Consider the following 16125-nt stretch of genomic DNA (forward strand, 5'->3'; position numbering starts at 1 on the left):
TACAGGAAGTAACCAAGCCAAAAGCAGCAAAAGCATCCTCTTGTTCTTGTGTGAGCCCCTTTTCACTTTTTTTTCTCATTTTATTTTTTCTGGTTTATTTGAACAATGGCACCATGAACCAGCTTTACAATAATGACTGTTACAAAATAGGAAGCCGTATTATTAGGCAAGCTTTGTCTGCGTAACTCAATCAGCCCAGGGAGGATATGACATGCACGACTAAGACAAAGGACTGGACTGGGTGACCCTGGGCATCTCTTTCAGGACTCTGTTTCTGCAGCTGAGTTACTTAATAGCTGACGTTTGCTTTTGCTGCTTTATTGGATGTACCATTCCAGTAACTGACACAGCAAAGCACCCGTGTTTCCTAAGGAAGCAGATCACCAAGCGTGTATGCAAAAAGTAAACACCTTGGAGAAGCTGTGATGAGAACTTTACCTGAAAATAGGTTCCAGAATGGAAAAGGGAAGTTTCGCATTTAATCCTTTTAGTTTACAAGAGTTGACACAGCAGGACAGGTCAGCCTTTCAGCAAACAACCGTGCACACCTTTCACAGACCAACACAAAACAACTTTAAAGTTGTCTTTAAGCAGCTGCAGGGTTCAAAGGCACTGATTTTCTACAAGCTTGCCGAGAGTATCACTGGGACCAGCTCTGGAGTGATACACTTCAGACCAGATGATTAGTAAATCGAAGGCAGACACCTGCCACCCTGTCATTACAGCAACACTACTGAAACTATGAAAATCAGGTCTAAGTGCTCATCTGAGCAATACTTCTGCAGAGAACAGCAACACAAGTGACTGAGCAACAGCAGTACAGGAACCTGTAAGTGAATCATTAACGAGCAATGACTTCTCCATTACTCACCATGGCTATAGAGTTACTAAGGGTAAGATTTGTTTCTAAAAAAAGGGAACAGCCAGCAGTGAGTACTAACACATTCATCAAAGCTCAACACGACGTAGAAAGGTAAGAGGAAGGCATGGCTATTGGTCAGCCTTTGTCCAGAATTGCTGTGCACTGAGGAAGGCTTCATGGAGCAGAGCAACAGCACTGGGAGCAGTGCTGCACACCATCTCTGTCCATGGGAGTCACGTTCAGGGGCTCAGGTCAACTCACTGTTGATTTTGCATTACACCAAGAAATTATTAACTCATGCTACAATAGCTATACATCTGTCAGACTGGTGATACAGATCAATAGCCAGCCACCTAACTGTCAACAGTTTGACCTCTAGGCCTAGCTTTCCATAGCCCTCTACTCACATTCTACCCCAAATACTTCCAGTATGCTTTCTTGAAGCATTTGTGGTCTATGCTACTCAAACTAAGCAACAGGAGAACCGAGCTGACATTCTCAGCCAATCTTTAGGCAGGATTAGCAAGCAATTAAGGCTGTTGTATGAGGAATTTTAAGTGCTCTACGACTTCATGCCAAACAAGAGCTAGTCAAGCTCTGGAATTTATTTTTTTACAGTTCTGTTCTATACAGAAACAGAAGACTGATTTTAAGAAAAGATTCTTGAAGCAAGGATTCGACTGATTACCAAAACATCTATTGTTGCTTAAATACTAATATATGCTGAAAGAAATCCTGCATCAAAAAAGGACATGCAAAGCAATCTGACTGCTTCCTACCGAAAAGTTAACATATTCCTACAAAACATTTCAATTTCAAACAAACTGGGGAGTTTAAATATCTTTTCATTGTTTTGTTGGCAGAACTTCATTAACTGCAGCCCAGCCAGTTTGGGTGCAGCACATCCTGGGAAGACTTTTAAAGCCGGAACCAAATCTCAGACCCAAACGCACTGTCTACAGCCAGATCCATCAGAACAGGTAGCAGAGAATATGGCTTTTGTCCTGGGAGCTGGTCATTTAGTCCCAGCTCCACTTCTTCCTTAAGTCAGACAGAATTAACAGAGAAAGCCATGCATTTCATGAGGGGAAGATTTACAAGATGTTCAAATGGAAAAGCTTGGGTTTAAGTACAACAGAAAACGAAGCAGATTTTGTGAACTGTCACCCACAGCTTGCATGGGTTTGATAATATGGGTTGAAAATAATTATTTTCATAAACACACCAACTGGAGCAGAAAAGAGAATGCCACAAAGCGAGTAAATGCAGTTAAATAAGGCAAATGAAGCCTGAGCTACAGTTTCAGACTGATCTCCTGTTCATATAAAGAACGCTCTACTTGGAGATCAGGGGTGAGAAATAAGAAGTCATTAGCTCTTCTTCAGGGTTCATGATTCAATACTGACAAAACACACACTTCAGTGTTTCCAAGCTTAAAGAAAATTCCAGCAGGGTCATGGAAGATGCTATTTATAGCCGGCTTAATCTCTGTGCACTCAAACACAGCTTTTGTACATACACATATTTTGTTAGCACTTTAAAGAAAGAAAAACGCTGTTGCTGGAAATTTATTATCCACAACTTCTGAAAATTAGATTAGTTTTTCCTCTTAATATTAGCTGCTCCTGACTGAATGGCACCCAACATAGCCTACAGTTTTTCCAATCAAAACTGTTACAGGAAGAAAACAGGTCCTGGAAAATATTCAGTGACAAAACCGAGAAAGAAGAATGTGAGAAGCCACTAGCAATTAATTTTTTCAACAGGAAACAAACTCTTCCCGATTTCAATGTACACCTCAGTACAACTGAGACTGTTCTGAAAACTGTGACATCCAGGCAGTGGGTCCAGCACTGGAACATGCCCGGCAGATGGAAGGAAAGCCAACAGGCCTGGTCTTCAAGGTCATTCTGCAAATGTAAGCATTGTTAAGCATTCTGCCCAAAACAAAGCATGTTAGAAATCAATCCTCTGCTCTGCCTTGGATCTTGGCTGGCTGCTCACTGTAAAGAGCATTTAGTTATGGGGGTGTTAGAAAGAGGGCAAAGGAAATCGGTCAGACACTGGTGTAATCTACACTGAGATGGAGAAGAGACAATGGGATAGCTCCCATGCCAGGCAAACTGTGCCTCTCAAACTGACTGCCTTCTACAGTGAGGTGGCTGGCTTGGAAGCAAAACCAGAGAGTAGTGATTGCTTTTTACATGGCTACAAGATGCAAGGAAATCTGGACAGACTGCCCAGCTCTGCAGGCAGTGGTCAGCGGGTCAACCCACACTGCACAGGTTGGTTTAATAGCAGCTGTCTTTGGAAGGGGGGTTCACTCTGGGATCAACAATGTCGATTTTCTTGATGTTACTGATGTTGAACACTGCAACATTTTCATTAGTGATCCTTGGAAGATAAGCAAAGCTTGACTAGACAAGGAGGCTGCTTAAAGCCCTGTCCAACTTCAAACTCAGACACTGGTTGCACCAGATGACGTTTGGGGGTCCCTTCCACCCCAAACTATTTTTGGTCCAGAAACACTGAAGTCTTTGTCTCTTAAATTAGTTATCATATACCTAAAATATATTTTATTCATCCAAGTCATAAAGGTTTCAGGCATGGCAGATGGGGTCAAGAATGATGCGGTCCAGCCACTCATTACCCCTTGGAAAGATACAGAAGAACATTTATAGTTGCAACAAGACTCTTGCTACTCTTCAATAACTGCTCTGTGCATGCATTCCTACACAAGGCTCCACAACAGTGATTTTCTCACAGGGCCCTTGTTGTTGTATTCTTTATTAATCCTTATGAGCGAGTTTTTCTGTTGACCTACTGTAACTTTAAGAGATTCAGAGGTTGAGTGTTCCTACCAGCCAAACTCTTTTAATGGAATTAAATACAGATACCTTGCAAGCTTTTAATAACGTTGACAACTCCTAAAATTGAGCTAGCTGAGCCAACACGAAACCACTAAGCCCTTACATACATTCTCCTCTCCCCATCAAGCATGCCCAGCACAGAATGCCATGCGGAGATGGCAGATTTCCCTAACTGCCTTCCTAAAATACTAACGGATCAAATCTGACTGTAAGGGAGTGATGAGCAGCTCAACCTCCCTCCTTCCCCTGAAACAACAATGTGGTGAGTCAGCCCTCAACGTTTGCTCTTCTTCAAATCTAGCACATGCGTGCACACACACACACACACACAGGTTGTTAGCATGCTGCTATTTTACAACAGTGCCAGTGCCCAAGATACCTTGGTTACCTTTAAGCAAGGTTTAGGAAAAGATTATAGCTTGGAGGAGCATGGCGGAGCATCTTTACCAAACACTAGTGCCAGTCACAACTCGACATTACTGACACACTGCATTTAAGGTTTGAGTGAATGTCTATTCACAGCACTGAATATAGTACATTACCAGTGTATGTGCATTGGGAAAAATTAAGCAGAATTGGTCAGAATCTCTCCTTGTGATAGAAATCTTCTAGCAGTCATAATTCATAACCAGACGTCATTTCTCTTAAGTTACACCTCAAGGAAACTTGATGTACATCCAAACTTCTGCAAGCTTGCTGCTTTCTGTTGGATGCATCTTTCGTTTTCCCTAAGAGTGCAAATCATGTTCTGGAAAGGCTACAACATGCCAGGGATTCTTAAAATAGAAAGGCCTGTAGCTAGTGATACTGCAAATATAAAGACAGCTATTGGTATAGCGGTGGGAGTAATAACAGTGACATAAACCCAGAGCAGCCCAGTGGTCAAACTCCATTGGCAAGCTGCTGATGGCTCCTAAAGCTCAAGCAGAAGAAAGAGAATAGCCATTTAACAGTTTGAATGGGCACAATGCAACCAAAACGAGTTGTGTCAAATTTAAAGCACAATTCTAACCTTTGGGCTTTGATGTTACTAAATTTGGAAGTTTCAGTGCAGGAAGGGAGGCAAAAATGCTAGAGAAGTGCTTTAGTAAGGTAACAAAGGGAGAGCCACTTCTGTATGACGAGGGAAAAAAAGCACAACCTTGGCTCTCTGTAACAGCAGAGAAGGATATGAACACCAAACCAAGAACCTCAGAGAAAAAAGCTGGTATGAGAAAGGCTTAGCCACTAAACCAGTAAAGCCTACCAACCTTAAAGTCTGCTTAAAAATATTAGTTGTCAAAGTTATCAAGGCACACCACCAGTCAGAACTGTGCCCAAGTCTAAAATAATAATGTCATGTTTATTTCTGTCCCTGACTCCACAGTAGGTGCTCCAGCTATATCTGTGCTTCTTGTAGCATTTTAAAGGAAACACACACAGTGACTGAGCGGAGTAGTAGAGGGTGTATTTGATGATCTATTTCTGAGAGCAGCCTTGGTACATCACCAAGTTAATAAGCAATTTCAGGTCAAGAGAAAGACCGAAGCATACATTGAGGAAATTTTTCCAAACGTTTTTAAGTAACTGTTTACTGCAGTAAGAACAAACAATATTCCATCAATTTTGGAATAATTTAGTGAGCCTTGTTCAGTAAACTAAAAGAAAACTATTTAAAACATTTCCATCTAATAGGTGACTAAGCCTTTAGACATGCAATGTCTAAAACCCAAGCCAATGGTCAGAGCTGCTTGAGCATACCATCCATCTGGCAGTGTCATTCAATCCATCAGGCACAGCAGCACACACATCTTGACAAGAAGTCTTCCCAAAGCTTGTGAAGAAAACACTGCTGTTCTCTCTGGTTAGCATGAAGAACTGGAGGGGAGAGGGGAGATAACCATGTCCCAGCACTTACCTCCGATTTCAGTTGCATTGCAACTGAATGCAAGTACTAACTTCTATGTAAAAAAAAGAGAGAGAAGACAGCAAGGCTTAGGACAGAGAGAACAGAAAGTGCCTAAATGTCAGAAAATAAAGGATGGCTGACTTCAGTTTAGCTGCTTGAGCACTACTTAGGGTGCACTGTCACACAGAACACTTTAAGCATCCTTCCTGCAGCCAACATACCTTGAAACAAAAGGACATTCACCACATTATTACCAAGGGTTCAAATCTCAGGTAGAAACAAAAGTTGAGCTTCTTGCTGAAGACAGGAAAGACTGCTCCCAAAGGACGGCTATTCCTGTGACAAGTAACACCTTCCAGTAGCAGCATATGCACACACAAAAAAAAACCAAATAACAGCCCCAGAAAAAACAGCTTCACATTTGGTGAAATAACATTGTACGTGGGAGATCTGCAAGAGGAAGCCTTTCCTATTCCTCATCGCAAGCTTAGGATGACATGCTGCAGATAACATGAGCTGGACTCAGGTGTCCACATAGAAAAAACATTGCTTAAAGGTCTTGGGCTAGAACTTAGACTCAAAGTAGATGGTCCAGATCACCCTTGGTCAACCTTAACAGCGTTCAATACAGCTCCTCTGCCTTTCCTAAATATGAAAGAAACTAGGACAGATGACTGCAGGATGCACCTGCAAAGTAGTTGCTAAGAGCAGCTGATGAACAAATCCATTCACCTGAAACATCAAAAGTTATATTCTTGTAATAAAAAAAAAAAATTTATTTTCTTGTAGCCGTCATGGTCACAGGACATGAGCAATCCAAGAGTTTACAAGGAAACTACTTCAACAGATCAACAGAAACACTGCAATGGGTGGAATGTAAGCTTTTAGTAGACAAATTCATTAGGCTGCATTTTGGTGTTTCTCACACATGACAAGCAGAGCAAAATGACAAACAGGACACTGGACAAACCTAATTATCTCCTGTGAGATTAGCAGTTATATTACAGCTCTACCAGTTCCGGCACCTACTTTCTCACATAATTAAACTACCAAACTGTAAGAAAACAGTTGCTTAATGGTTGACCAAATCTAAAATACCATGAAGTCCAATAGCATGTCAACAGTCAGATCATCATTAGCAACAAAGATTTTTCACATGCCACTGGTTGCATAAACAAAAAACCCCACTGCCGTTATGGAACAACTGAGATTTTGTATGAATTAATAATGTAACTATAAAAACATTAATTTATTCCTTTTCACTACATTTTGAAGAAGCCCAGTTCTGAGATGCAAAAGCAGCTCGGCTTCAATTTGATTAGTTTGGAGGAGGAAGGGGGTGGGAAAACAGGAAATAATCACTTATGAATAGAATAGAATAATCTTAACGCAATCAAGCCATCACTTCCCATTCAGTTGGCAAGTTTTTCTTTATTGTATGATGGGAACATGCTAAATCAAGTCACCACATCCGAATTCCTCCCCTTCTACGACAGAGGCACAGTGAGGCTTTAACATCACCAGCGTCATGCAGTACAGCTTTCATGCTAAATCCTAGTTAGCCCACTGCTAGCCACGGAAGCAAACAATTCTGAGTAAACAGGCAAAAAAAAAGAAAAAAAAAAAATCACAACGAGATTTAAACTACAAAGCCCACGTTATGGCTAGTTTGGGTCATGGACATAAGGATTAATGGACAGCCAAACAGGATAAAAGGAAAAAAGTCCTGGAGAAGTCAGAACCCCTCCTGAATGCAAAGCAAACGTATGTCCTGCCACAAGTGCATGGTCGCCCATCCTAGACTGGTCTCAGAAGTGGCCAGTTAGCAATATCCTTAGTGTTTCCACTTCTGTTGTTAACAAAAAGTTCTCAATACAGAAAGTAGCCTCTCCTTGTCCTGCTATCTGAATTTTTAACTATTACTACTGTCCTTCATTTCTGTATTACCTGCTTTCCTACCCTTCAAATCCAAACTGAAGTAAATTCACATAAAAGAGCTCTGGGGATGCTTGCATTTGTGCTGTACAAAACACTACGAAGTGGAAAGATACAGCTGGAGTGAGTGAAAACACAAAGAATCAAGATCCAGCTATTAGGTACAAAGCTACAGAAATTTCACTTAGTCTTCAATAATACAGAGAGAGGACAAGGCAGAGAGAATAAAGTGGGAGAGTTCACATCAAAAGAAAGGATGCAGCACGAGAGGCCTCCTTTAGGAGAAAGGGGGACGGAAAATGCAAGAAAATAAGAGATGTGGAGAAGAAGCTGCCAGGACAACAGTCGGAATGCAGAGAACAGCCCCAAGGGATGCGGCACAGGAGGGGCTGCAGCATGAGAAAGTGAGAGCCAGGTATCAGGGCAGGTGATATGAGCGATGAGTAAAGACAGGGCCAGAAAACAGTGTGGAGAACGCAAGTGAGTATCAACATAGTAAGGATGGAGGAATACTTGTTGGGGTCTATGTGGAGCAAGACAGAAGGTACAAGAGATGCATACATACAGGTCCAAGAAGAACAGCATCAGCTCTTAAAAAAGAAGTAAAAACAGAAAGAAAAAAAAGATTACTGAAGAACTGAGAACAAGAAACCTCAATGGCTTTTGATTTTGTTCTGTTTAAGGAAAGGTCAAAGATACAAGTGTTGTGTAACAAAATGACAGCTTCAAGAAGTGAGCTGGTCAGAGTTCACTCTCGGCATGTGGGACCATGCAGGAGAGGCTTCCCGGACCCAGCCATGAGCAGATAGCACAAGAACTTCCTTTTCCAGTAACCTAAAGGATGAGAAGTAGCCTGTTGCAGGTGTTATTACCATCTGCCACGTCTCTCCAGCCCTGTATCTCCAGCCCTGACTATTGAGCTATTCCTACCTGTCACAGACTATCACTGCCAGCAGTTTAAGGCCACAATAATGAGTAACTGCAATAAGCTGGTTCTGTCTGCACAGAGGGAAAGGTTATTTGTGTTCTGAAACATTTTGTAATAAACTTATTCTAAGAAGCTCACAGGAGAGTTATGCTTAGTGACAATAGTATCAGATGTAAATTACTATAGGGCTTAATAAGGACCAGGGCTCTGTCCCTGACTGCTGTTCATCTACATCACCTGGGGATAAGATACTCCCTTTTCTGTTTCTATTTCCCTATTTGCAAAGCAGGATGACAAAGGCCTCTTCTATAAGGCATTTTTTGAATTAGAAAACAAGCCACTGTTGTCTAGGCACAAACAATGGTCCCTGTTCTAAAGAAAATGGAAAGAGGCCAAATACTTGGATGTATAACCCAAGCAGAGCTGCACTGAGGGCATGCAGACTGGTAGAAGGTACATGGCAGGCTTAGGGATGCCCAGCACTGGCATTAAAGTGGGGGGAGCACACACCACTCTCCCTGGCTTCTCCCTCTGCTACCCAGAACAATACTCCATATTCACAACATTTCACTGCACAAGCAGCTGCTCTTAAGTTCAGGAAAACAAAGAAAAGTAAGTCTGAAAAGTATCTGGGATGCTGGAAGATTTGCTTTCTTACTGACAGTGTGCTGTATTTGCCTCTGCAGTTTTTCCTCACGTCTCTGCCCAGTTGGGAACCAAAACTAGTTAAGTAACAGTACGGCTCACCCTTGATGATGCAGAGTTTCTAATGAGGGACTTCCCAAGAAAATAATACTCAGACTTTGAGTAATAATTATTCATAAATGTTATAAATAAACACATAGCTCTGAACACTTTTAATTGGGCAGTTCCCACCCAGAAGTTATATAAAAATAATTTACAGTTAAATAAAAAATATTTACAGTTTTTAAGAAGAAACCATAGAACATTTCTCCCAGTGATGGAGGAGCTGAAGAGTGGCCCATGTCAAAATGGACTTACTGGAGGCCTCTCTTACTAGTCTTATTTCAGAGTAGGTAAAAAATTGATGAAGATAAAAACATTCATTTGCCATACTTATTTGAATGAAATTAGTTAAGCGTGTAAAGGTTGTGCCCATCTGCATTAAAAGTTACAATTATATTTGAAAGCATTGAACAAACCAGCTGCTGAATGACTTGCTTCTGCAATTCCAACAGACAGCAACCCATACACAGAAGCTTCTGTTTTGCTACATTCCCTTAAACATACTGGGTATTTTATGCACTGTGGGTGGGATTGCTCTCTCCCCCTACCTAAAAACAGCTTTTTTATCCAGGACACAAAACCTAAGCTTTTTATACATCTCCCCAGTGCCATGTATTAGCATATCATGGGGTTTGTGCACATTTACTCATACATACACCAAGTCTCTACCTGCCACATATAAGCTACTTAATTATTTGTTTGCACTGCCACAGCACAAAGAAGCAGTCAACATCAATCAGCATCTTGTACAAACACCACTACACAAATAGCAAACATGACCACTCATGTCCCGAAGAACTTATTATAGAAGACAGACAACATAAGTACCACGGGAGGAGACAAAAGAGTGCCAGAACACAGCAGCAGGGCTTACAACAGATGCTAGCTAAAGGAGTTTTGTCTTATTTTAATAATAACAATAAAAAAAAAAAGTCACTTCCTACCATGGATCTCTTCTTCCCTTTGAAGAAAGGGGAAATAGGAAGGAGGAACACTTTTTCCATACTGAAGTTAATGATCAACTCACTTTGATGAGACAAGGCTAACAGAGAGAAGCTTTTACTTGAAACACGTTGTAAGCTGGTAGTCTGTCCTCTCCTTCCTCACTGCTCCACTGAACCTCCCCTTCATTCCTTATGAGCACAACTGATTGTATACAATGCTGCCACAGGAAGTTTTGCAGCAGAAAGCATCTCAAAATCACCTTTACTTGCCAATTTAACCCCCTGCACTGGCAAGCTAAAGATCATACAATGGTGTGGGTTGGAAGGGACTTTAAAGATCATGTAGTTCCAACCCCTCTGCCATAGGCAAGGACACAGATCTCAGGGGAAAGAAGGGAAAACAGAGACAGATGGAAAAAATGGGTGCCTTCTATTAAGGGCACCTTGACAAAGAACAACCCAAAGAAACTGAAGAGATGGGCCAGAAAAATACCACAAAGGACAAGAAAGCACAGCAAGCGTATCACGTATCAGGTGAGACACCTGCTGTAAAGGCTTTGTGAGATGACTCACCCAGTTCTCTGCTCCTCTCTCCAGCTTAGCTCAACACTGGATCAGTGGGAAGTACTACACATCAGGAAGAAAGGGTGGAGTTGACAGAACATTTCCTGGGCAATCACAGGAGCAATAAGCAGCCTGTTTGTCCGCCCAGTGCAAATTACAGGCACACCAACACTGCTCAAACACACAGAGCACAAAAGCACCCTGAAAACTGCTCCATCAGCCTTACAGTGGCAGGGTGCAAGAGGCTGGTTATCTTTCCCTGTCATAGCAAGCTCTGCAGTAGGTAGCATCTGGTGGGAATACTTCAGAGATTCCCATAAAAACATGGGACCAGCTTCCTTCCAGTCTCTCAGCTTGCAGCACAGTTCATTAGTAAGACCACTGTAAAAGGCTCACAAGGAGAACAATCACAAAACAGTACTCTGTAGGACAAGGCAGATGAACACACAGCAAATGGCTCAGGAAGGTGAAGCAGATGTGCTGTAACACAGGACAAATCTGGAATCCTGACTTCCAAGGTGGGAAGCAAGTGAAGGACATGTATTAAGTTATGGCAGCCAGTTCGCTTTACTAATAAACAAAAACCCTTCCAGGATGAAAGGGCAAGTACAGGAAGCAAGGGATGGGGAGCCTCACAGCACTGCTGAGAGGGACAGAAGATAGACATGACAGGATAAGGAAAGTTCTCACAGCAAAGAATGTGACATCCTTAATTTCAAGCCAGAAAGAACAGGCAAGAGGCAGAGTATGAAGGCTCCAAGCTCCCCTTGGAAAAAAGACTGAAAGATCTTCCAGAGATGTGGCCCCACTTACTCCACAAGAAGGGCCAAAGACACACATACAACAAACTGAAACCAGAGCAAGGAGGTAAAGCAGAAACTCACCTTGATGTCAGCTCCCAGCCTGCTGCCGATGCCTGCCCCAGAAACCCTCCAGACAAAGCTCCTGCCTGGCCCAACTCCCTCCCGCTTCCCTGCCACCTCGCTCCCCGTGGAACAAGACTCCCAATGCCCCATAGCCTTCCCTCACATATGCAGCCAATACCTTCATATCCTGTGCTATTCATCTTTTCATCCTCATAGCAGAGCTATTACCTACAACACTCCTAATCACAGTTAATTGGTATATGTTATATGGAAGAGATCCATAATCTTCAAAGCATCTCCCAAACAAACCACAGCAGAAGAGATTGCCCCCCTCTGCTCAAGGCATCTGGCAACAGCACAGCAGCAGACATTACACCAAGTGGCCTTTTTGTTTCCACTCCCTGAGTCACAACCCTATGCATCAAAGATTGATTTCACACCTATCTGGGATGAATGAGCTTTCCTAAGCGTTTATGACATACTAAAGAAACCAAAGCAGCAAGGGGAAGGTATGACTCACCAAGTATTTGGTAATCTATAGCTGATCTTCAGAAGTTATTACATTTGTATCGCGTTTCAGAAATAAACATGTAGATTTCCAACACTTATCTCAGACCTACAGCACGCAGCACTCTATCACTATGGGCTACCGCAGCTGCTGGGAAGACAAAGCCACATACGGTAGCCTTCTCCTGGAGACACAAAACAGTAAGTTACCCAGATCAGTCAGATATAAAGGTCTCCCATAAACAAGAACAGAATAGTTACGGTTGCAAAGGATTTAAAGAAAGGTTGGGAAGGACTTTAAGATCATCTAGTTCCAAAACCCCTGCCATGGGCAGGGACACCTCACACATCAATTAAAGGCTTTCTCCCTGAATTCTGCTCTCTTCTACTAGGGCTAAATAGCAGCACAGGCTCAGCAGACTCAGAACCCACAAGAAGTTTACTTTATTCCTGTTTAACCACCATCATGCTTCTCAGGTTTCCAGAAGGACCATGTTGTCCCTTTCTATCCTCAAAGGTATTTGGCAGGAGAAGAGGCAACGCCTATACCATAGCTGAACAGATAAACTGTCTCCCTCGGCTGTCTGAATCACTGGTTTAAATTAGGCACAAGAATATGGAAAATCCCAAGCTTTCCTTTGCCTCCCCATACTCATACTCCCTGTTTCAAGGGGGGAATCCTACAGAACTTCAGGGATCACTTTTGCTCCCAGGTAGAGACAAGCAAAGTACGTGACAGCAGGTTCCAGGCTCCTTGGCCTGGCTACGCTTCCTTCCAACTCCAGTTTGTACAATGTTGTCAGGAAACGAATCCAGACTAGAGAGGTGGATTTGCATGTTGGCAGTCATTAGATGAGAAAAAGACTAACACTTAGAGCCAAACTGGGATTGGTAGCTCCAAATTTAGGGAATCTTGTAAATAATCCAGCACAGATTTCCCCCACCCCCATATTTTTTAAGAAATACCGTCTGCATCACAAATGCACAAGCTGAGTACAAGAAATGCCACCTTTGGAAAAAAAGGGGTTTGAACTCCAAAATATCCAGATGTTGGTGAAGAAACTGGAGTGAGGGAGGGCCAACACCCAGGGAGGTTGGACCTGCACAGCTGGTGATGCCAACAAACTGGAACCCACATTAGGAAGATGAGAACCACCACAACAGACCACACCATCAATACCACCATCCTTCACAACAGCCACTATCAAGCACGTCAAAAGAAATTACAAAACATTTAGTAGGGAAGCTTATTCCCTGCTACTCCCAAAGCATGGAGAGGTGCATTCCCTCCAGCACTTTCATTCTGGCCTCAGAGTTATCCAAGAGCACCCAACTGCCAATTCCATAGCATACATGCAACAGTGATGTTTACAGGAAAATTATGCCACATGCAAAGGGTTCTTCCTCCTCACCAATGCAACACGTGTTATTCCACATATTTCTACAAAAACTCTCACTTTGTTTTTAAAGTCATCCAAAGATTCAGGGCTGTGTTGTCCCATGCACAAGAAACAATGAAATCTCACAACTTAACCTAAAACATGCACAAAAATGCCAGATGTGATGTCACCCAGAAAGGACATCACGGCAAATCAAGTTAGCTGCCCGAACCTCCATCAAAACCAGTTATTTTTTATTCTTCCCCCCATTTTTCCCCTTTCTGGCTTTACTTTATCAGATCCAAAGTCTCTTTGTTAGTTTCGACTCTTCCTTTTCTCCAGGCCATATTTTTATTGTGTGAGGGCACTTCTGTTTGACAACAACAGGAATTAAGCACTCAAATACCTTTAAAAGTGTGCTTATTTTCAGTATGTTGTTCCTATTGCATTTATGTTCACCTTCACCGACTACTAATATACCAAGACAAGGCCTTTGTTCTTATTTAAATGAAGTAAATCTCCTGACATCACTGGCAACAGAAGCACAGCTTGAACAGAGTAACCAACAGTTACTCTTAACAGTGTATGAGAATGAGGCAATCCCCATTAACTATGGTTAATAACCACAGTTTCACACCCTATAAAAGTTCTGCTGCCCAGCAAATGAGGAACAAGGCAACCTTCAATTACTTCTTTCTTGTGCCTACTGGTGACCAAGCACTGGCCTAACTCCTGAGAGCACTGTTTCTTTCAGTGGGAAAATGCTGAGGATTGAGCTTTCATTCAAACGTGTAAAATCTAGATGTGACTTCAGGTGCTTTTACAGCCTTAATGTTCTTAGGAAGGAGTATGCATCTTGTGCCAACACATTATATCTTCCTCCCCACGAGGTAAATCCTTCACTGGGTAACAGCTATAAAAGAGCTGGATGACTAACAAATATGAATGCAACAACTGAAAATAAGCAGATTGATCTGTTATTCCCATTCTTGCCAGCAAGTGTTGCTGTTTACTAAGGGAAAGCAAGAACAAAAGGAACAAAAAAAGAGGGATTGCTAAATTTCCTTACTGTGTTTGTACCCAAATCCTTCCATGCAGAATTCTGATTCATCAGTTGAAACTTAGTGTGGCTTCTGAAGAGCTTCAATAGCTCCTGAGAGTAGAAAGCTTGCAGGCTGTTTTCTAGGGACAAAAAAGCCCTGTGAACATACATATATGATCTTCTGCAGTGTTGATAAGCACATTGCAAATGCCCAAGGAGAAAATTTGTGTGGGGAGATAACTGCAGAAACTATTCTTAGTAACAGAGTTCTGCATCTGTTGAAGTAACTCTGCCGGCACTGCGCTGAGAATTTATATTCACAAACACGTGCTCCAAATGTTGTGAAAAATGCACTATTTAAAATTCTGGTTTATGTAACCTGAAACATCTCTGAGAGCTCATGGAGGTGTTTGCACCGAGTACCGAGAACAAGCAGAGCCTGGAGCGGTGGTCTTCAATGCAGGGCTCCAACAGTAATGGGTGGTGTGTGGGCACTGGAAGCTCGCAAATTAAAAGCACAACAAAAGGTATTCAAAGCCCCATCTCCCACAGAAGCAGGTTACACAGAGGCACAGGCCTAAACATGGCTGGAAAACGCAGCTTTAAAACTGGGGGTTTGCCAGCTAAGCCACTGTCACTCAGTATGAGAAACTGATCTTTAGCAAAAGATTAAAGCAAATCCTTAATACCCAATGTACCATGGAGTTCCATGTTCTGAGCCCCTCATGCAGTCAAAGACCGACAGACAAGCAGCAAAACCCTTAAGAGACCTGCAGATGAAAATAATATGGTGCAAGCCCCATGCATATGTCAGTGAATGAGATGGGAAACTGTAGGAAGTACCAGAGCCCCAGTTTTGCATTGTAATAGACAATTTTACTGATCAAACGTCGATACTTTTTAACAGTCTTATTGCCATCTGAAACTTAATTTTTGATAGGAGAAAAGTTCTTACAGACATTTATTTTGCTTTCTATCATCAGCAATTAAGTCTCCCCATAGTGTTTTATTTTTGGACACTATGAGAAGCTGGGCAGAAGCTCCCGCTCCCTCTCCCCTATACATCTTCAGCATCTCCTGAATTAGACGAAGCAGAAATCATAGCAAAGTACACTCCTTCTAGTGTAATTCTTTATGGCTATGCCACTATGTATCAAACCCATGGATACACCTATGAATAAGTACTACAAATAAATTGCTGTCAAATAGATTAAGAAATAGCTGAAATCTCATCAAATGGCTCAAAGCAGTCTCTGCATTTGACATCACCTAAAGACCACTACACCACCTTCCTGCAACAATTACTGAGCCCATTAAAGTCATTATGCCACCTGGGAATAACTGGGACCTTTACTTGTGGAGCAGCTGTAGAGAGGCTGAAGCCTGAAAGGATTTAGAAGGACAAGTTGCAGGGACTTGAGTAAAACAGTTTTCTAGTCAGTTAAACGACCAAAAGCAGCATTAGCCTGAGTACCACTCACACCAGATTTACTCATAACCCCTTCCTCCTAGCTCCCAATGGTCATACTCTGATACCCATTTTGAAAGACAGTCTCCCTCTTTAGCCACCTTTTATTAAACCACTCTTTTTAA

The 16125-nt window shown here is 42.2% G+C and overlaps 1 protein-coding gene across 7 annotated transcripts in view; it reads right to left on the minus strand.

Annotated features, from left to right (window-relative positions):
- Window positions 1-16125, minus strand: part of MITF (melanocyte inducing transcription factor) — a 98664-nt gene that overhangs the window by 60304 nt on the left and 22235 nt on the right. Inside the window, exon 1 of one of the 7 annotated variants that reach the window (XM_061455748.1) lies at window positions 11623-12387. The exons of 3 other annotated variants lie outside the window; for them this stretch is intronic. In XM_061455748.1, the coding sequence (XP_061311732.1) occupies window positions 11623-11804 (182 nt within the window). In that variant the 5' untranslated portion in view covers window positions 11805-12387. Of the gene's footprint in view, window positions 1-11622; window positions 12388-16125 lie in introns of those variants that run through there. 3 more of the 7 variants (XM_061455752.1, XM_061455750.1, XM_061455754.1) reach the window with 3 other exon arrangements.

The sequence above is a fragment of the Pezoporus flaviventris genome, unplaced genomic scaffold (assembly GCF_033815535.1).
Source record: "Pezoporus flaviventris isolate CSIRO_AGI_PZ_B2104156 unplaced genomic scaffold, CSIRO_AGI_Pfla_v1 ptg000021l, whole genome shotgun sequence".
In the NCBI taxonomy this organism is placed as follows: domain Eukaryota; kingdom Metazoa; phylum Chordata; class Aves; order Psittaciformes; family Psittacidae; genus Pezoporus; species Pezoporus flaviventris.